Source organism: Cydia splendana, chromosome 5 (assembly GCF_910591565.1).
Source record: "Cydia splendana chromosome 5, ilCydSple1.2, whole genome shotgun sequence".
Taxonomy (NCBI): Eukaryota; Metazoa; Arthropoda; class Insecta; order Lepidoptera; family Tortricidae; genus Cydia; species Cydia splendana.
Window position 1 is genome coordinate 17,919,117 of NC_085964.1, and position 21,944 is coordinate 17,941,060.

General features: G+C 35.4%; 2 protein-coding genes and 1 long non-coding RNA gene across 3 annotated transcripts in view; all 3 read right to left on the reverse strand.

Moving 5' to 3' along the window:
- Positions 1-290: 290 nt before the first annotated feature.
- Positions 291-21,944, reverse strand: part of LOC134791040 (uncharacterized) — a 51,685-nt gene continuing 30,031 nt past the window's right edge. The window contains exon 2 of the long non-coding RNA XR_010144238.1: positions 291-517. This is a non-coding gene — a long non-coding RNA (uncharacterized LOC134791040). The remainder of the gene's footprint in view (positions 518-21,944) is intronic.
- LOC134790984 (UPF0430 protein CG31712-like) lies at positions 8,759-12,002 on the reverse strand. The gene is made up of 5 exons (XM_063762025.1): positions 11,737-12,002; positions 11,493-11,652; positions 10,678-10,878; positions 9,603-9,686; positions 8,759-8,996 (listed from the first exon to the last, which is right to left on the reverse strand). The coding sequence occupies exons 1-5, from the start codon at positions 11,889-11,891 to the stop codon at positions 8,832-8,834; spliced, it is 765 nt and encodes a 254-aa protein (XP_063618095.1). The 5' UTR covers positions 11,892-12,002; the 3' UTR covers positions 8,759-8,831.
- On the reverse strand, positions 15,586-21,934 carry LOC134790913 (tubulin glycylase 3B-like). The gene is made up of 6 exons (XM_063761912.1): positions 21,627-21,934; positions 20,444-20,520; positions 19,580-19,705; positions 17,776-18,904; positions 17,164-17,679; positions 15,586-16,745 (listed from the first exon to the last, which is right to left on the reverse strand). The coding sequence occupies exons 2-6, from the start codon at positions 20,477-20,479 to the stop codon at positions 15,622-15,624; spliced, it is 2,931 nt and encodes a 976-aa protein (XP_063617982.1). The 5' UTR covers positions 20,480-20,520; positions 21,627-21,934; the 3' UTR covers positions 15,586-15,621.

Genomic DNA, 21,944 nt, shown 5'->3' on the forward strand with positions numbered 1-21,944 from the left:
ACATCGCGCCTGGCCATTTGTAAGAGGTAATTTTCATAGTTAATTGAACTTAACAGATTAAACGTGAAAAAGGTAACAAATTAAACGTAAAAGGTACTAAATCCTGGCGTAATAACAATAGTTGTAGCGTAGCGTTTTTTCTTAAAAACGAAATCGATACGGTGAATAATCGAAGCGCCCTGTAAAATTGTAATAGCAATGTAAAGTGTAAAATGAGGTAAAACTCGGAAACCACAAGTAATGTGGCTCAATTTATAAATGAATATGAAAGTACTAAAAAGGTACTAAAATTTGTCTTTTATAGAATTTATCAATAATCGCGGGATCATTGCGTAATAAAATACACCCGCCATTCTGACTGTCAGAATGGCGGGTGTAATGTTTTTTGGTGATAACTTTTAATACCGTGAGGTACTAATTTTTTTAAAGGAGGTACCAAATAGTACAAATTAGGTACTAAAATATGGTATGCTTTTTGTTTATTTTTATCTAGGTACACCCGCCATCCTGACTCTCACTATCAATGTCTAGCCTAGTTCGGACTACATAGTCGAGTGGCGAGTTGCGAGTATTACGTGTCTGAACACCAACAATTTAGTCGAGTAGATTAGTCGAATGGATCCATTTTGTTCTATTTTTTCTGGCGAGTGAGCCTCCCCGTGGCCTCACTCCACCACTCTTACTAGTCTTCTCGACTAAATTTTTGGTGTTCAGACACGTTTAGTAACTAAAATACTCACTGTATGTATGTTGGTTTTTCGGGGATACTTAGGGGGGGGGGGGGGGGGGGGGGGATTTAAGGTCAATGAGGGCATTTCCGTCATAGTTTAAGTTCACTTTGGCCGGTCATGACTATGATGATATTAACTTTTTAATAAACCTTATCACTGTAATAGATTAAGCATTTATTTAACCTATGAGATATAGACGACCAGTCTGGCCTAGTGGGTAGTGACCCTGCCTGCGAAGCCGATGGTCCTGGGTTCGAATCCCAGTAAGGGCATTAATTTGTGTGATGAACACTAATATTTGATCCTGAGTCATGGGTGTTTTCTATGTATATAAGTATGTATTTATCTATATAAGTATGTATATCGTCGCCTAGCACCCATAGTACAAGCTTTGCTTAGTTTGGGGCTAGGTTGATCTGTGTAAGATGTCCCCAATATTAATTATTTATTTATATAAAGGTACTCATATTAAACTCCTAGTACTGCTGGTTATTTAAATATGTTTTTTTTAAAGACATGTCAGTTGACGGATTTTCCCTAGGGTTTGGGGCATTTCTGTCAACCAACGATTTTTTCTTGTATCGTGACGTATTACAAACATGTAGGTACTTACGGTCAAGGTGAACATAAATACCACTATACCCTTAATCGAAACTAAACCTTAGTGAACTCAATTTAAGGTTAAATTTAGATTTTATTCCCAAATATATTCTTGGGGCAAATCCGTCCTATTTTTAAATTACCTTTAAAAAAAGTTTAAAAATAAAAACTACTTTTTAATTTTAAATAATACAGCACAGATATCTTAGATTGATGTACGAAAGCTACCACGAATTTATATGAGAAATTTGACAATTCAGTAAAAATCTCGCATCACTGCATGAGTATGACATGAGTTATACTTACCTAAGTGAGTCAAATCAAAAAAGGTTGGCAATATATGAAATAGGGAAATTCCGGCACATGACGATTTTTCCCGTTTCGTAATTGACGGATTTGTCCGCTCGATAGTTTTGTAAACACAAATTTTAACCACCCATGGTTTCTCACCAAGAGATTATAATGTAAAATGGATAAAAAGACCGATAAACATGCATATCGAACAATAATAAACATACTAGGGGCTGATTTAGACTGCGCGCGAACTCGCATGCATTTTAGTTACATTGCGGACTGTCGGTTACGTCCAATTCAACCGACCGATCAAAAACCGCAGTGTAATGAAACTCGCATGCAAGTTCTCGCATCGTCTAAAATTCTAAATAAGCCATTATTAAGGCCTAACTTACATCGTCTCATCCCAACTTCACAAAACAGAGCAGCACACTTAGCTCGATATCAAGTTCGGAGCGCACCTGAACTTTAATAGCGTTATTTTTTTTTCATTTACTGGCGACTGAGCGCTGTTTCTGACTACTGTTGTGATCTGTTTTTGACTACTGGTATTAAATATGCTCTCTGCTTTAGCGATCGAGTCAGCAAGTGTATACTGTTGTTAGAATAGTCGCAAATGTTGTTGGACGGATTTACTCCTCTGACGGATTTGGCCACATTGACCTTAATAGTTTTGTTTTTCACATTTTTCCTTCAAATATAAATTTATTTTTCAGTGTGAAAAAGAAATGTTTTGTAATGTTCAATTCGAGCGCTTTCAAATGATATCCTACTCGACCTAGTAACTATAGACTTGTAAATTTTGCCCCCTCTTTATATTGGGCATTTTCCATAATTATTACAAATTCATAAACAAATAATCATTCCAAATTTTAAATCGATAGCTTCCGTAGTTCTCGATATATTTAGCGATGTGACATACGGACGGACAGACGGACAGAGTCGCACCATGAGGGTTCCTTTTGTACTTTTTTGGTACGGAACCCTAAAAAGGACATCAACGGGACGAGAAGTCATATACCGACAAACAGACATAATTTGCGGGTTTTATTTCATTAATCACCATATACTTAAAAGTAGGTATTAGGTACACAATTACAAGCACAATGAAGAGCAGAATTTTTTCATATGAAGAATTCTATGACATGGCGCCTGGCCATTTGTAAGACGTAATTTTCATAGTTAATTGAACTTAACAGATTAATCGTGAAAAGGTAACAAATTAAACGTAAAAGGTACTAAATCCTGGCGTAATAACAATAGTTGTAGCGTAGCGTTTTTTCTTAAAAACGAAATCGATACGGTGGAAAATTACAGCGCCTGCAAAATTGTAATAGCAATGTAAAGTGTAAAATGAGTAAAACTCGGAAACCACAAATAAAATGGCTCAATTTATAATTGAATATGAAAGTACTAAAAAGGTACTAAAATTTGGCTTTTATAGAATTTATCAATAATCGCGGGGATCATTGCGTAATAAAAATACACCCGCCATTCTGACTGTCAGAATGGCGGGTGTAATGTTTTTTGGTAATAACTTTTAATACCGTGAGGTACTAATTTTTTTAAAGGAGGTACCAAATAGTACAAATTAGGTACTAAAATATGGTATGCTTTTTGTTTATTTTTATTTAGGTACACCCGCGATCCTGACTCTCACCGAGGATTTAAACAACTTTTCCTGAATTTGCGAGGCACTAACAAATCAAGACAAACAAAAAATGTAAGATCTTCTCTTCGATCGATATTTGATATAAAAACCTATATATTTCATAACAAGAAAAATAAAACACTTTTATTAGTCTAAGATTTTATTTATGAAACAATAACAATTGGGTGAATGAATCTCACGGAAAAAGTTATATTAGAGCAATTCTCAAAAAGTTTGTACATTTCGATCACATCTTAGATTTCTATAAAAATTGGTATGCTGGTAAAGTACATGAAGCTGAACAACTTCCAATGTCCCAGAAAGTTTCTAAGAAACATTCCTTTTTTGTTACCAAACTTGTACGGAAATCTGGTAACTAAAAAGGAATGTTTCTTAGAAACTTTCTGGGACATTTTGGGAAATATGGTGGAAGTTGTTCAGCTTCGTGTACTTTACCAGCATACCAATTTTTATAGAAATCTAATTTATGTGATCGTAATGTACAAACTTTTTGAGAATTGCTCATTACTGAAAAATAATAGATACTTTGCTAAAACAGTTCACGATCTCCGCTGTGGATGTAAAATTCTAGAGTACAGAGAATTTAAGCATAACAAATTGTTTTCCATAGATAAATCAGTGCCTTGTTCAAGGCGTAACCTTACGTCCAATAATAAACTATAGTACCTTAAATAATTATGTATTCATCTGTAGAAATGCTAGTAGGTTATGTACAGTACAACAAGTAATTAATTTCGAAATCATACCACTAAAAAAAGAATGCTAATATAAATAAGTTTACAAGAAATTGTATAGTTTCCAAACATTGGTAAACCCTGACCAGGAATATAATAAAATTATGAATACGCGCCATGTTGCGGAATTTCACTGGAACTAATTTTTTTCATACTATACTGAACTGTCACCCAATACATGAGAATAACAGCGCCCTCTTGACAATGATCATATGGGGCATTATCTATGAAAAGGGACCTTATTGTCGATGGCGCTTACGCTATTACTTACGATGCTCCGATATAAATACAATGCCGCGCGACACTGTGCGGCGTAAGCGCCATCGACAATAAGGTCCCTTTTCATAGATAATGCCCCATATATTACTGGTCAGGCTTTAACCGACATTTTTGCGAAACTTACCGATGTTTGATAACGATAGATAAACCTGATACAAACAGAATAAACCTATACATAATAATATTCTTAGCAGTAATTTATAAGCCTAGACATTTGTTTGCAAATTACAACGGCGTCATAGTGCATTCAGCATTTCAAGGTTTATTTTACACCTAAAATAATATCTACAACTATATATGCACTATTAGCGTATTTTGTACAGTCAGGTGACAAAACGGGTGCATTTTTTTACATATGTTGTAGATAAGTATTGCATTTTCGAGATGCTTTAACCTTTTCGTCTTTGTACGACCTGGTTCCTAGCCGATTTTTAGGGTTCCGTACCCAAAGGGTAAAACGGGACCCTATTACTAAGACTTCGCTGTCCGTCCGTCCGTCTGTCTGTCACCAGGCTGTATCTCACGAACCGTGATAGCTAGACAGTTGAAATTTTCACAGATGATGTATTTCTGTTGCCGCTATAACAAGAAATACTAAAAACAGAATAAAATAAAGATTTAAATGGGGCTCCCATACAACAAACGTGATTTTTGACCAAAGTTAAGCAACGTCGGGAGTGGTCAGTACTTGGATGGGTGACCGTTTTTTGTTTGCTTTTTTTTTTTGCATTAAGGTACGGAACCCTTCGTGCGCGAGTCCGACTCGCACTTGCCCGGTTTTATATTCTTTTTTCTTCTCTATACAGCGTAACCGAGGTTTGAGCCCACGATATTTGATCACCACACACACATCCACATATGAAAGGTTAATGCACACATTTGAATACTCGACTCGACTGTACTTTATTCTCATGAAGCTAATATGCTGAACGCTGTTAATTTACAAAAAGGCTTAGCAAACATAAGAAACATAAATCACCCGATAGCACTATTAGTGAAACTGTATGTCTTTTAGCATTAATAATGAGTAATTGAATTTAATCAATTACTCATTATTAATAATGAGTAATTTAATGAAAACTAGACTTTATACGCCGAACATTGAAGTAGTGCAGAAACTATAATAATAAAATGTAGTGTACCACAATTTGAACTTTAAAATTTTCATGGGAAATAGAAAAATCACTCAACACGCTCCAACAGATAAGGTAAAGGATCCCTACTCTCTTTATCCCAAGTTAAGCGCTTATTACATCCACACGGTTGCTCGGCATATTTTGTTGGAGAGCCGGTCAGTTTCTCTAGAAAAAGTGCCCGACGGCCGTGTAATTGTAATAAGCGCTTTAATAGTTGTGACCATTTGAAAACCCATATGCAAAAGTTACATATTGTTGACGCATGGATTGTTTCCCTTATGTTAAAACAGCTTACTTTTATGTAATGTATTATTGCAATGTCTATAACAAACTATACCTTTGAAATTGTTTTTTTTGACATGACATAAATACAACAATCATGTTGTGACAGTCTTTAACTATGTATCAAGCGTATCTCTATGAATGTGACTACTCACATAAAGGCAACGTTTCAGATTAATTATTAACTTGTTATTAAAAGCTATCTGATACTGATAAACCTAAAAGATCCCCATTCTTATCGTGAATAAACCTTTCTTCCTGAAAGTATCTTTGGGGCATTCCACGATAATGTCGCTTACGTAACGCGTTTACCTTGTATGGCAGCTAAGTCAATGAAATCAGTAAAGTTCGAGAATATACAGTCAATTTGTTTGCCAAGCCATGAAATATTACCAGGCCCTATATAGCTTTCTCTGAATTTTCAGAAGTATTAAAAGAATTGTTACGTAAGCGACATTTTCGTAGAATGGCTGGAATGCCCCCTTTTCAATACTTAAATTGATAGACGTTTCAGTTAACATACCGAGGCATAAAATAACCTCATCAACATCATAATTAGTAATGGAAGGAAAAGAATATTGGCTATTTTACTGCATTCTATAGTTTACTATTGCATTATTCTATTGAGCAGTTACTTCTTATATGTAGAAGGCAGTCCACGGACATATATTATCAATGGCAGGTATTGCTTGTATTAGTTGTTAAAAAAACGCACCATCTTATCAAAGTTAATTTTTAGGATTCGTACATTTAAAAGTAAAGATTACATCCAGGGGCCTATTGCATAACAAACTACAACTAATATTACAAGCGGAACTCCTTATTTAATAAGCGAAATTAGAAAAGGAGTTCCGCTTATAATATTAGTTGTAGTTTGTTATGCAATAGGCCCCTGGCCGATAAATAATCAAATTAAGACATATATTACGATCAAATTTACAATGATAAAATGTGAATAGTGAATAAATTCCGGACATATACTGTGTATCTTTAGGCATTTAAATAAAAGTAAACAAAATCTACCCTCAAATTAAGCCAGTTGAGGGTAGATGAAAACGTTACATGATCAAATAATGTAGGTTAAAGTCAGATCGTTCAGTGACAGATCCGGGCGGTTTTGTATTTGGTTGGTTAACCAATAAATGTTATAACTACCCAAAAATTGTTTGTTTACTTTTTTTTAATACTTAAAGATACAGACTATAAAAGATTACTCATACGTACAACTTATTTATGATTAACCATCATGTTATTCATGTTTCTGGTAATAGGGTTATATTATAACCACTAGCGTCCCACGGTCCTAATTTACTGTAGAAATTACCTCGTATGAAATTTAAATCATTAAATAGAACAGAGTTGCTTTTATTTTGTTTAGTTCGATTTTAAAATGACACAAATTCAATGCTATTGATTCTAATTTGACTGTAATTTTTATTATATGGTGGGCCGCTATGGTTAAATGTGTCGCTTAACTTCAAACTCGGGTAAATCCATTCGACCCTCTCAGCAAATATCTACCCTATTAACTTTTTTTATACCAAAATCGCATAATCTGATAGATGGATTTACCCGACTTTGAAGTTAAGCGACTCAAATATCTTCTCTGTGTGCTTCTTTCCGTATTTCAAAGCTAATATATCGTCAGGTGACAGGCAAAAGTCACTGATTACTAAAAAATAATTAAACAAAAATCAACCTTATGTAAGTACTAATATGGTTCACTATGGCTATGAACTTGTGGTGGTAATTAGTGAGTTTTGCTTGTCACCTGACGATATAAACATAATAGTATGACAAGTGCAATGTCGTTTACAGCAGACATTTTCGATTTTTATACATAGGTAAAGCGTCTACTTCCTAAATAAACAATAATTTAGCCTGTTATGAGCTAACGGGAGTGGTCATTTCTCCATACAAACGTACTCCTCGTTTTCCTCCGTGGTTTTTGAAGCTAGAGCAATGATTTTTTGAACACAGATTAATATTGTCAATATCTGTGTCGGACCGTTTTGCTTTTTTGATATTTTTGTTGTTTAAGGCGCTAGAGCCCTTCAAAAATGGCCAAAATGGCCTAATTGACTATGCCGCAATGAGAGGCGTCGCATTCAAAACTGATATCAATTACCCAAAAAAGCAAAACGGTCTGACACAGATAATTTCATAATCATTTAGATTTCCAAATTTGGTTACGATTGGTTAAGTTTTGGAGGAGGAAACAGAGGAGTACGAAACCTCGATTTTTGAGATTTTTACGCAGGATTTTTCGCCTTGTCCTTATCGCACTACTTTTAGGTGCCGCTTCCGTTAGCGAGACGGGTATATTTACCTAAAATATTTAAAACTCAGCTCCTGTTTCGTCTTATGCCACAAAAGAGTAAATACCATATCGTCAGGTGACAAACAAAACTCACTAATTGCAAATAAAAACAAATATCAACCTTGTTTTGTTACTAGTACGGTTCACTATGGCTCTGAACTTATAGGTAGTAATTAGTGAGTCTTGGTTTTCACGTGACAAAATATATACTACAATCAATGATATACCAAAAACACATAACAATCGATGACAGTTAAATATTGGTTTTCGTAAAGTGTCAACTGATGGTTGGCTAAGTTCACCATGTCTTCTGCCCCTCATTAATTTACTACAATAAAAGACGCTTTCCCGCTTAAAAAACGCTTTTTGGCAAGGCCTCTTCAGAATCAACTTAAGCGGTACCTACTGTTTTTACATTCTTACTTACATTTGAATACTTAAATCTTTGTTTAAGACAGTTGTGAGATGTCTGCTCTAAACAAGATACTGCAGCTTGTTTTTAGCTAACTGCAATACACTGCATGCTTTCCAGTATGCAGTAACATATTAAAAAAATACACCCAGATTTAATGCATTTGCATGTAAGTACCTATTTATTTCCCTTCATGTGATTGAAAATTGAAACAATCTAGTTGTATTTTATGAACTACCAGATTTGGCCACAAATGTTATAGACAATCAAGTTAAGATAATGTTGAATAAAATACTAGTTTACGCTACACCTACTTAGGAGAATGTTATGAATGCATGTTACACAAAGTTCACAATCCACATGTTTTGTACTCATGAGAGTGGTTTCAGGGAGAACGACAATTTAGGTCGCGAGTTGTTTTTACCTAAGATTTTCTTTTGTTCCTCCTTAATTCTCTTTTCTTGTTCTTTTTTCAGTTTTTGTTTTTCTTCATCCATTTTCCTCTGTTCTTCGATCATCGCTAACCGTTCCTCCGCCTGAAAATTAAGTTAGCACATTATACGCAAAATCTAGCAGTAGAGTCAGACGGATTTATTTGGATTTTTAAGGCTGGCGTCCACTAGACTCGCCGAAGCGAATCGAATCGAATCGCAATAATTCGCCTCCTATATTTTCTAGCGAGCGAGTCTAGTGGGCACCAGCCTTTAATCTTACTTGTTAAAATTCCAAACAAAGGCATTACTAACTAGTCTCATAAACTTCGCTTAAAAAAAAACGATAATACTACACAAACAGCCTTGGCATAATTTTATACGAGGTTCAAAACATAAATTTAATGACAGAGTTATGTCTAGCAGACATTCTATTTAGGCCTAGATTAATTCCCAATGCCGCTGCCACTTCGTAGTGTGCCCATAAAAGCCTGCGCGGAGCAGCGCAGATCATCGAGGAGGATTTTCTCCGCGTAGCGCACACTGACGAGGGAAAATTCACGCGACACCGCGATCGCCTGCAGCACGGCGCGAAAGACTGAGTTACCTAGCTGAATTGCAATGGCAATGCGCTGAGCGAGGAAAGAGCCAGAGCCTGTCACCAGTGTGGTCAAAGTGGTGTGGAATGCTGATAATTTAAGATGTACTTACCAACTTGCGTTGGGCTTCTTCAATCCGTCTATTATTTTCCGCCATGATATCCTCCAGCTCTTTCCTTTTACGAGCTTCCTCCTCCTGAATGACAGAAAATAAATATTAGCACAGTTTTAAACATTTGTGGTTCAACATTGATAAACCAAAGACTTAATAATAAAAGAAGTTAAAGCTTGCATTGGCCATATTCTACAAATTATTAAATGCATATTTATATCATAATATAATAAGAGTTCAAGCTCTCTTTTTCCTGTATTCACATAAGTTATAATCTTATAATAAGATAAAACAAAAACAAATCTTTGTTGAGGGGTGAAATGGTCATCTTGATTAATTAAATCATTCCCTTGTTCAAGAAAACTAAGATTACATATCACATTAAATTTTAACCTGATAAAGGTAAATTCACAAAAGCTGAATTCTTAAATGAACATCCTGTCAATTCAACCAGTTTAATGTCATTTTGACATACACACATACAAACGTTCAATCACTCATCCCCTGCCAGCTTTGGCGAATCACCTTTATGTTACAGAAAATGTTGTTATACAAAAAATTAATTCAAGAAATACCTTCAGGATTCACGACTGGCTCCTCAAGCTGCAACTCCATTAAATTCTTACTGCTTCTGGCTCTTGCTCAGTCTTCCGACCTGACTTATAGACTACGTGACTGCCAAGGACAGTCAAGTGAACAGTTTTAAAAAACTAGCGATCTGCCACGACGGCACTTACATAAGGGCAGGGCATCCTGCCTTGGCAGGAGAATGTGCATGTAAGGAATGTCCAGTTAACATTCGAGCAGCCACTAAGGCAGTAACAACAGTAACGAATTTAAGAAATTATTCTTGTAAGCACTCGAACTACACCTGACTGGACCTTTAACATGATCGAAATAATACTTTCATTAGTTTCTTTTGTATTTTTAAAGTTGTCATTAAGTATTGCATTACTTAAGTGTTTATTAGTTGCGAGAACAAGGTCTGTAGTCGCAGGGAGGGGTTTGTCATGTGGAAAAGCAATGCAGGAATCGTTGCGTTTTCACATGACTGTGAGGAGTTGGTGGTAGCTACCTGTCGAGCGAGCTCCTCCCGGCGCTGCTGCTCTCTCTGTCTCTCCAACTCTTCCATCATCTCTTTTTCCATCTTGCGCTTTGCTTCCTCAACTCTCTTTGCTACTTCTTGTTCAATTTCATCTTTTCTCTTTTCCAATTCTTCTTCAACTCTTTTCTTGACAAGCAGCTCTATTCTTTTTGCAGCTTCTTCTTCTACCACCTGCAATGTAAATGTTTTATTTCAATATTCAGTCAATTTCAAAAGTATTTAATGTAGGTTGAACGATTTTCATAATTGTATGCTGCATTTTTTATATATAGTTGGTTAAACCAATTTGTCAGTCAGTAAGAACCAGGAAAACCATACTCATCCTTTTCTTTTGGGTGCTAGTACTAGTGTAAGACAAAGATAGTATGATTTTCTCTGTCTATGTTTGAAATGAGACAAACTATAAGTAAATGAGATAGAAGTTAGCATCATGTCATGGCATAGCTTAGCTCTAACTTACCTTTATAAACAAGAATAAACTATTAAATGATTTTCTTCGGTCTCAATGACGGTGCAGCCCTACCTAACCCGTCTACCTCCACTCTGCACTAGCGCCATGTTTTTGTTGTTGCTCATTCTGTTTTTTTTTTATAATTTTACAGTTTTGCTAAATAAATAAAATACTATTTTAAAAAACTAATTAAATGATTTTTTAAATTACCTACTGTTTGGATCTTATAAAAACATAAACAATAAACATTCTGAGAACTCAAAATTCATACTTTTATAGAGTAAGTACCCAAAACAAGTTAATATAACTAAATATGTATGGAAAATGAATGAACCTTTTGTTCTGCTTCTCTAACACGTCTCTGTCTCTCCATTTCCGCCAGACGGTCCACTTCATCCATTTTACTGCGTCCTTTAGACTTTTTCCTATGACTCCTGCCTCCATCATAGGATGCTTCACTACTTGTAGACGATGTGACCGAATGTGACCTTTTCCTGCAAAATTATATTTACACAATATGAGACGGCATTTTTAAATAGTATAAATCAATACATCACGCTGGTAATCACTTTATTTACCTTGATTTGGAGCTTCGTTCCCTCGGTTTATCGGTATGTTTGGAGCTTCTGCTACGCGATGTAGATCGATCCTTGGAGCGGCTCTTCTTTCTTGAATGTTTACTACTCTTGTGATGGCGTCTTGGAGATTTACTTCTTGATCTCGAACGACCCATTGTTAGATAAATGCGTGGAAATATTGAAAAATACTCGTATGAATATTAAAAATTCACCATGCCTATATAACACAGATTATGACACCATCCATTTTGCAAGGACACGCGATACAGATAACACAACATTGTGTATGATAACATCACGCGCCGTTATGTTGGCATACCTTAATTTGATACAGTTTACATAGTTTTTGACTTTTATGAAATGGGATCCAAAAGAAAAAAAAATCAAACTAGCAAAGGTGCGAAATTTAAATTTTGTATGGAAGATCGCACCGTATTAGGGTATTATCCTGTATTTAAAATAAGTTATTTTACACCATACATGAAAAAAAGCACCAGATAATTATTAGAAAAACACAGATAGGGATCATCCATTAATTACGTCACACGTTTAGGGGGAGGGAGGGTCAAGAAAATGTGACATGTTGTGACATGGGGGAGGGGGGAGTCACAAACATTGTGACGTCACTTTAACTTCATCAGTAACCGAAAATTAATTTATATTTTTTTATTCGCTGTACAGTTAAATAATGAGTTTTTGGAAGTAATTTTCGTTCCTAATTGGTTTTGTGTTATAAAATTACTAATATTTCTTTTACCAAAAATATATTTTCGTTAAAAAAAAAATGCCGAGTTACTATTACCGATTTCGTTGAAAACAAAATTGCCTAAGATGTGACGTCACACCAGGTTACTCAGGTTAGGAGGGATTTGCAAAATGTGACCAAGTGTGACAAGGAGGGGGGAGGGGTCAAAAAACCTAGAAATTCGTGTGACGTAATTAATGGATGATCCCATAGGAGTTATTTTTAAACACAAGTTCTATTTAATAAATCGGATAGAAATATAAAAAGTAGGCGAGTTGACCGTGACGTCACGATTTAATGTTTCATATAAATTCCATATTAGCAAATCGTTTTGACAGCTCTAAAAAAGTAACTGATTTGACTAGTAGGAAAATACCCTATTTCATGCCGTTTTTCTACGGACGGACTTATAAATTTCGGAATGTTAGAAGTTAGACCAAGATACATAACTCTGCAACGATTTTGATGGGACACACAAGGCACACACACATCTTAAGCAAACTTCTATGAAATTATGACGTACCTATAAATGCGTATAACCACTCACATGCTTGATATTTTTCAGTGACCTCTATTATTATAATAAAATAAGGGTGACAGCTGGTAGCTACAGTTACCAAAAGCAAGTGAGTGGATAAATAACACTTGCACTACGTGTGCTATTCTATCAAAATCGTTGCAGACTTATCTTGATCTAAATCGTGCTGAGAAAATTAGCATATCAGAGATCCTACAGCTAAAAACGAATATCGAAATTTCGTCTTCGGGTTCTCTATATATCGCTTTTCATATTCGTGCGAGATAAGATAAGATAACGAAATTTCGATTTCTTCTTCCTTGCGTTATCCCAGCGTTTTGCCACGGCTCATGGGAGCCTGGGAGCCTGGGGTCCGCCTGAATTTCGATTTATTTCGAAAATTCGAGCTAAAGACGATCACTTCTCCATACAAACATAATTCTCAGTCTCCTGCCTGGATATTGACATTATGGAAAATATTATTAGTATTATTTTATTACATAATTTGATGTAGGTATTTTAAACACAGCTATGCTCGCTCATTTGTTTTTTTTTTATTATGTAGGTACCTACTTATAAGAGTTAGAAGCGAAAACCGATTTCCCTCAGTACAAATTGTTAAAAGCTCCTAACTCTTATTAGGTATTAGTTACCTACTTAATGTAGCAGTAGCGGCTGAAACCCTAAAATGCCGCAAATATGCTCTTACAAACAACCATATATTTGCGGCGTTCGCGGTAGAGACCCTGAGGCCGTGGTGTCGTGACGCTCACAAAAAAGACTATTTGAAACCACGGGTGACCCTAGGGCTAGCTCATTTTGTAGGCCAAAGAATTATATTCTCTTTGCAAAGAATAAGCATAGGTAGCTATTCAGCGTGGAAATGTAGCCAGCCTTATGGGCACCCTTCCGCAGGGGACAGAATCAGATCTGGGGGACCTAAGATAGGACAGATAGGTGGGTAAGTTTTATTTATTTATTTTATTAGTTTTAATTTTAGTTTATACTTAATTTTAATAATAGTTTATAAGTTTGGTACTTAATAATTAAATAATTGAAAAACATCAAACGAGCAGGCATAAATGTCGTTTAAAATATGTACATCAAATTGTGCAATATATTTTCCTACAATTTAATAATATCCAGAGAGGAAAATGGGGACTACGTTTGTATGGAAAGGTGGCTTCGGGGCGTACGTCCACTTTCGTCATAGCGTTTTAACCGACTTAATTCCAAAAAGGAGGTTAGTAGTACTTATTCGGTTCTGGCAATTTTTTTGAATGTATGTTCACCATTTATTCCGAGCGCTGTGGTCTGATTTTAGTGATACTTTTTTTAAGAATGATTTTAAAATATACTTGGTCAAGCAGATCTTGTCAGTAGAAAAAGGCGGCATATTTGAAAAATGTAGGCGCGAAGAGAAATCGTCTCATAGAAAATTTGAATTTCGCGCCTTTTTCTACCGACAAGATTTGCTTGACCATCTATACGTTTAATATACAATATAATATAGTGTAGTAAATGAAGCAAGTTGTTGTATTGGAGTTCCATGCATTAATTTCTCAGTCGATGAAATTTAGCTTGGTTATTGTATAGTATGAGCCGAGACTAACATTATAAATATCCAAAAAAAAAACACTCCTAAGTTAGGTAAAAACACAAATCTGATTATATATTGAACCGAGTAATTCCTCAGTCCAAAATTATTTTACAAAATAAGTTATTTGTATCAGTATGTGATACTAGAAAAAAATCTAAAAGTTTTGTCAAACATGAGAATATTTTTTTATGATACTTCCTTTTTTTGACGCTCATTTTCATCGGAAAATTGCTCTGTCATTTTTTTCTTATTATATGATCTTAGAATATAACTTGGCGCAGTGGGTAAAAAAAACCAAAAAAAATGCGTATCGAAATGTATGTATTATAGAACTATTAAAAACTGAGTGGAAAATTTTTAGATTTTCATTTTGTAGGTATAAAACGGCAATAAAATGGCATTCCAGTGAAAAAATTAGACTGAGCAATTTTCCGGTCCAAGACACGCCAAAAAATTTTATTTTATTAATACTGGTATTTCTGCTGGGATATTTTTTTGATATTTCATATATTGTTGCAATACGTTACATAAATATGTCTGTTGAAGAAAGTTTGAACGGAGCATTTTTCCGTAAAAAGATATTAATGATTTAAGACTTTAGGTATTTACTTTAATTCTATTATTATTATTCTTTGGAAATTTATACAATACTTTTTATTTATTGATACTTTATCGTACTGTAAAGTTTTTTCTGGCTGAGGAATTACTGCGGGGTCCACTACCTTTATTTACTACACTAATATACATGGTCAAGCAAATCTTGTCAGTAAAAAAAGGCGCGAAATTAAAATTTTCTATGAGACGATATCCCTTAGCGCGTACATTTTTCAAATTTGCCGCCTTTTTCTACTGACAAGATCTGCTTGACCAAGTATACGTTACATGCGTTACATCATGTAAATGTGTTTTTTTTGTCTATGAATTATATAAATTATATAATATAAGGTTTTTAACATTTAAATCGAAATAATTACAAAGTTATCCGTTGACTTTTACATTTTAATTATATCTTTACTATACAAACTAAAAGAACTTATACTTCTGTCTAGTTAATTTGTTTTCTTCCTTTTCTTTTCTGGTTAAGAAATAAAGCATATTAATGAGAGTCTGTACAGTATCATCCTGTTGTTCTGAACAATTGTTGGTTGGTTTTGAATTTATTTTTTCTGTAGACGGCGATAAAACTGTTAGCAGCACATTTTTTAAATGCCTCAAATCTACCCAGTTTTTATCACTAAAACTGCCACCTGGTTTAACTAACTCTTTATTTGTGGACTTGGATGATTTTTCACTTGTGCGGACAATTATATTTGACACTACCGTCTCAATTATACCGGTCAAATTGTCTGACTCTTCACTTGTAGTGGGAACATTTTTAATTGACACTCCAGTCTCAATTATACCGGTCAAATTCTCTGATCGTTCACTTGTGCAAACATTTATATTTATTTTATTTTTATTTTTTGACACCAATGCCTCAATTATACCGGCCAAACTATCTGATGACTCTTCACTTGTTGTGGGAACATTTTTATTTGACAACACTGTCTCAATTATATCGGTCAAATTGTCTGATTCTTCACTTGTGCGAACATTCATATATTTTTTTTTACTTTTTGACACTACTGTTTCAATTATACCGGCCGAACTGTCTGATGACTCTTCACTTGATGTGGGAACATTTTTATTTGACACCACTGTCTTAATTATACCGGTCAAATTCTCTGATTCTTCACTTGTGCGAACATTTATATTTGACACTACTCTCTCAATTATACCGGTCAAATGGTTTGCAATAAACGGCGGCGGTATTTTCACTTCAGAGTTTGAGCATTGGTTATCAAAATCTGGTATCTCTAGATGCTCTACAAGTTTTTCATCTTCTTCGCAGTCGAGCTGTGCCTCTTTCTCGTACTTATTTTTCATCGTTTTCATGACCCTCGCTATGTCCAGTTGTTTGCTAACACTTAAGTCATAACGCGGTTCTTTAGATTTATATTTTCCTTTATAAAAGTACGAAGACGGAAGGCTGTAGCCACGTACTATGAGGTCCCCACCTGAATACCGTAGTATGGTATGAGGTTGTCGGTAGATGCATTCAAATTTACCGGTAGAAGATTTTGGATCATTGGCATAATCGATGACCACTGAAAAGAACAACACTTTAATCTCTACTAAGTACATAGAGTTTGACCAATTACCAAACTAAGTTGGCAGCGATTTTCATAGCCCAGACTGTGAAGTGTTATTTTAAACGTGACGTTTAAATAACTCTTGCACTATGGCTATCAAAATCGCTACAACTTAGCTTGGTCTAACTCTACTTAATTAACGGAAAAAAGTTCGTTTGAATATTTTAAAATTCCCTTTCTGTCTCAGTGATCGCAGGACTACTTACTTAACTATCTTCAGTAGGTATTTTCATAACAATATTTTTTTTTGGCATAATATTGTTTCTGATGTGTAACGCAGATAATATAAGAGCAGCAATATAAGAGATTTTCCGTATTGTTTGAGGTGAGATGAGCACAATTCAGCTATCTACGTATAATATTAAACAAGTACCTTTTATAATATCTCTTATAGCAGCCGGACATATCTTAGCAGTGACTGGAGTAGTAGGATGTAGATCAGGACAGGAGTTAATCTCAATTAACCACGGCTTATACTCCTTGTCTAACATAAAGTCGCAACCATACAACTCGAAACGGTTTTTACATGGAACCAGCGAATCCTGACAACCTAGCACTATGCTTCTTATGGCTTTTTTCATTCCCGGGTAGATTATATTGTCCCACACTTTTTCCTTTCCATATTTTTGTAAATAGAGTTTGAAGGTATCCGAGTCCCACATATTGGTTAGAGGCAGGTCCTCGTGGCGGTTTTCACAATTGGTATATTTTTTTTGCACTGCGTTGTTCGTTAGATGGATTGATTCATGGTAGTTCTTCAGGTTGTATTTTTGTGTGCTGAATTTCAAATAGCAGTCCTTATACATCCATATAACTAAAGGACATGTACTTGTAATAAGATAGTATTGTCGTATGTCAAATTTTGTCTCGTGTATGAGTAATGGTTCCTCTGTAAAAGAATCATATAACACAGGATTAATTATTGGTTAAACGAAGCACAAGGGCTGGGCTGGGTAATACCGTGTATAAGAAGAAAGATGCTCACCAATATATTTTTGTAAGACGTATTTTGCTTTGGTCTTATTTAATATGTCATCAACGTCTTCTAAACTAGAAGCTAATCTTATGCCTCTGCCCCGACACCAGTGAGCAGGTTTTATGATCCAAATATTGTGACACCCTTCGCAACTTAATTGTGGTCGGTACTTGTAAATTTCTTTCAACATAAATTTCGCGTAACTTAAGTATAAACTCAATTGTTTGTTTTTATCAGTATCAAAATAGGCGGTCTTTGAAATTATACGGGAGTAATTTTTCATAAAGGTTTTCCACTGGCCTGCAGTTACATTACTTACTGTTTTGTCTATATCTACATTCTGTTTCATATATAAGTATTCTTTACACCTGTTTATTGCAAAGAGGATTATTTTTATAGACACCGTTCCATTAGATACAAACACAGGACGGTCATTGGCGACCTTTGACAGCACCCACTTCAGTAAGCTTGTACATGCTGTAACTTTAAAATCATTCTTGAAACTATCTATTTCACTATTGTCGCAGCTATTATATGTCCGTGGACAATACACTTCGGCTACACCTTCTATATAAAACCAGTAGTTTCTTTTTATGGCCGAGCAGAGTCCTTGTTTCGTTGTCCAAGCAGCGTCTATCTGTAACCTGTTAACTGTAGGTAAGTAATCCTTTGTCATGTCTATGGTACTGCCCTTTTGTGTCTGGTACTCCTTGGTGCGCCATATAAAACTGGGTGGATATTTTTCTACTAAATGGGATAGAAGGAGGGTTTCTAGCTCGTTTCTGATCTCGTGTTTGGGTGTGCGGCCGCTGTATATATTTTTCATGTTCATGCGTTGTGAGGGAAGCTTTTCCACCCACCCTCGTTCGGCCAAAGCGGTACGTACGGTCTTGCAGGTACCATACACCGAGAATATTTTATTCTTTCTTATGGCGTCAGCAGCCAAATTTTTCAGGTGCATGTATCTTGTGGTTCTTTTTTGGCAATTACCAATAATTTGCATTCTCTCTTTCGGTGACAAACCCCTACATTTGTACTCTCCCTCATATGGTCCCAATCTCATTTTAGGCTTGTGTGAAAGTCTGTCAGGAACATACGAGTATACGCCCTGTTTCATTAATGTTGGGCTTAATTTTATCTGGAATTAAATTAAATTCATTATTAATAATTTTAAGTTAATAACGAGAATTAGCATACGTAGGTACAACTTCGTCCTTCGTTGTAATTTACCTGTCTCTTTATAAGGAAAACGTTGAAAATACGTCAATTTGATTGAATTTTACCTGCACTGAGAGTAATACTTATAATATGAATATCAAATGCATTGATCCAAATCCATCCATCCACAATTCAATGAAGTGAAATCGATTGACTCTCTTTGTAAAAAAATACCTTTTTAATTTTAAATATCTACCGTTTTTATTGGTATACACTCATTCATGTATTACCTACGGAGGTCTGCTTGCATAAGGTACTTGCTTACCGCCTACGGATTGCTCCTTGCTAGTAAGTATGAACTAGTATGAAGTCGTGCCAGACGGGGACAATTTTTCGCCAATCTGATTAAATTGTCCGATCAAATCAGGCCGTGCGGACGCAAAAGCCAATTTGGCTCGCCGAATTCAACCGCCGATTATGAAGAATACCAATTTGTGACGCTATAGTATTCGCGCTTGGGGGCATTTTTGGTGAAAGTGGCCAAATTGGCGTTTGTGTCCGCACCACCTGATTTGATAGGACAATTTAATCAGATTGGCGAAAAGTTGTTCCCGTCTGGACAGGCCTTGACATATTTAAATATATTCAAAACTACCTTTGTCTGGGGTACCCTGGAATACACTTTGGTAGTAGGAACGCTAATTATCGTTGGCATTTTCCGACTAGTACTCGCTGGTAGCCTTCGTGAGGTGCCGATGGTAAGATTGGGGATCAGCTGTTGCTAGAGGTGTTCAAAAAAAATTGAGTAAGAAGCCATCGTACCAAAAATATATTTACACGAACTTATTGCCAGTGTCTTAGAGGTGTGTTAATATATTTTTGGAACGTTGGCTTGTGAAGCTGTTCGCGAATTCGACTGTACTAATAACAGCACTCATAATATTATTTTCTTGAGCATAAAAATGTGAATACCCTTTCTATGGACCTCAAACTATTTTTAATTATCTGAGATGAACTTTTTTTCAACGTAATGTTAAAATTTGAAAGCCCAGATTGTGCAAGAGTTATCGAAAAGTCATAATCTCATAAAAGTTTGACGTTTAAAATAACACTTGCACTTGCTGTGTGCGATGAGCACTGAAAGGGCTTATGATATCTCAGCAGATTGATTTGTAAACTGAAATAACTGTCATAATATACGAAAGAAACAATGACCAAGGCCTCCAGTGCCCAAGGCTGGAATCGAACCAGCTTCCTCTGTAATCGCGGCAGATGCCTAAAACCGTTCAGCCACCTGGGTCACAGGGGCATGGGTCGAATTTTTCCCTCGTATTGCTGTATTTGTTAAGGGCTTATGGCGCCCTCTCTTTAAAAAAACACAAGTTACATTACTTTCATTAAATAGGTAATTTAATTGTTGTCTCATAGTACCTAAATTTTGATTAAAAAAAAATACTTTAAATCGAATACAACAATTACAATCTACTATATAAATTTAAATTCTAGTGTTTATTCTTACCTTTTTAAGGAGAATTTTTTTCTTACGTGACGGCATGGTAAATGAGTTTTGACCATATCTCTTTTTAGTATTTTTTTCTATAATGTAAAAACAAGAAAACGGCAACCTATTAGTACCTACATATGTGTAGTCAGGGCTGATTTTGCAAGTTTTCGAAGAAAGCTAGATCGGAATCACACCAGATAGGTATTATAAATGCTATTGCTATAATATTTGTATAAATGTGTATCATCAAGACTTTGCTCATTTATAGTGTGCTCAAAAAATGTTACAAAGTACAATTTCCTATTGCGGCCTGTTAAATACGATGTACATTATTCTTGTACTATCCAGGGCCGTCTTAAAGTATGCTGGGGTCCTTGGGCACATAAGAATTTGGGGCCCTTTTGGAAAGTAAAGAAAGCGAATTACTTAAACATACATTTTTCTACTATTATCTTCTATTTATTATGGGTAGGTAATCAAATATACTGTTACTGTCTGTCCTACGGGGCCCGCTGAGGATGGGGGCCTTGGGCACGGGCCCCGTGTGCCCTTATGGTAAAGACGGTACTGCTTATATAGGTATTTCCTATATTGTAAGTTGAAATGCAACATGCAACAGAACATTAACCAAAACTAACATAAAAAACCGGCCAAGTGCGAGTCGGACTCGCACACGAAGGGTTCCGTACCATTATCTATAAAAACGGTCACCCATCCAAGTACTTACTGACCCCGCCCGACGTTGCTTAACTTCGGTCAAAAATCACGTTTTTTGTATGGGAGCCCCACTTAAATCTTTATTTTATTCTGTTTTTAGTATTTGTTGTTATAGCGGCAACAGAAATACATCATTTGTGAAAATTTCAACTGTCTAAGCTATCACGGTTCGTGAGATACAGCCTGGTGACAGACGGACGGACGGACGGACAGCGGAGTCTTAGTAATAGGGTCCCGTTTTACCCTTTGGGTACGGCACCCTAAAAACATATAAAAACTCAAAAATGTGCGTTTTCTCTGGGATAAGACTTAGCTACATCGATTTTTCGCCCCCGAAAACCCCCATATATATATATATATATATATATATAGCAAATTACATCGAAATCGTTAGAACCGTTTCCGAGATCACCGAAATATATAATATATTATAGATAAGATACATATATCTAAGTCCAAATGACCAATGTATAACTCTTACCTCATTTTAACATGGATGTTGGAGTTTTATCTATTAATTGATACATGTTTGTATGGTTTTTGTAATTTACATTTCTAATTTATCATAAGTTAGGTGCGTGTTATTTATTTGACGGTTTATTTGAAGTTTGTAAATAATATGTAGTGACAGATTTGACAGATTATGACATTTTATTTCTTTTATTTTATGACACTCTGCAATAAAATGTAAGTATATGAGGTATGTTGTCACGCTAAATTGTAACGGAATGTGTAATTTTCAAAAACTTGACCAAGGAAGGGACTAGGTAGCATGGGGATCCGGGGTTCAGGCAGAGCA

What these genes read in the sequence shown, in the direction of transcription:
- LOC134790984 (XM_063762025.1), bottom strand. Translation starts at nt 11,891, where the DNA reads ATGGGTCGTTCGAGATCAAGAAGTAAATCTCCAAGACGCCATCACAAG. An exon ending in GAACGAAGCTCCAAATCAAG is followed by an intron (nt 11,653 to 11,736) that starts GTAAATAAAGTG and finishes ATAATTTTGCAG; the next exon opens with GAAAAGGTCACATTCGGTCA. An exon ending in AAGAAGCCCAACGCAAGTTG is followed by an intron (nt 8,997 to 9,602) that starts GTAAGTACATCT and finishes CTTAATTTTCAG; the next exon opens with GCGGAGGAACGGTTAGCGAT.
- LOC134790913 (XM_063761912.1), bottom strand. Translation starts at nt 20,479, where the DNA reads ATGCCGTCACGTAAGAAAAAAATTCTCCTTAAAAAG. An exon ending in AAAAAATTCTCCTTAAAAAG is followed by an intron (nt 19,706 to 20,443) that starts GTAAGAATAAAC and finishes GAACACCTCTAG; the next exon opens with CAACAGCTGATCCCCAATCT. An exon ending in CGTCTTACAAAAATATATTG is followed by an intron (nt 17,680 to 17,775) that starts GTGAGCATCTTT and finishes ATTCTTTTACAG; the next exon opens with AGGAACCATTACTCATACAC.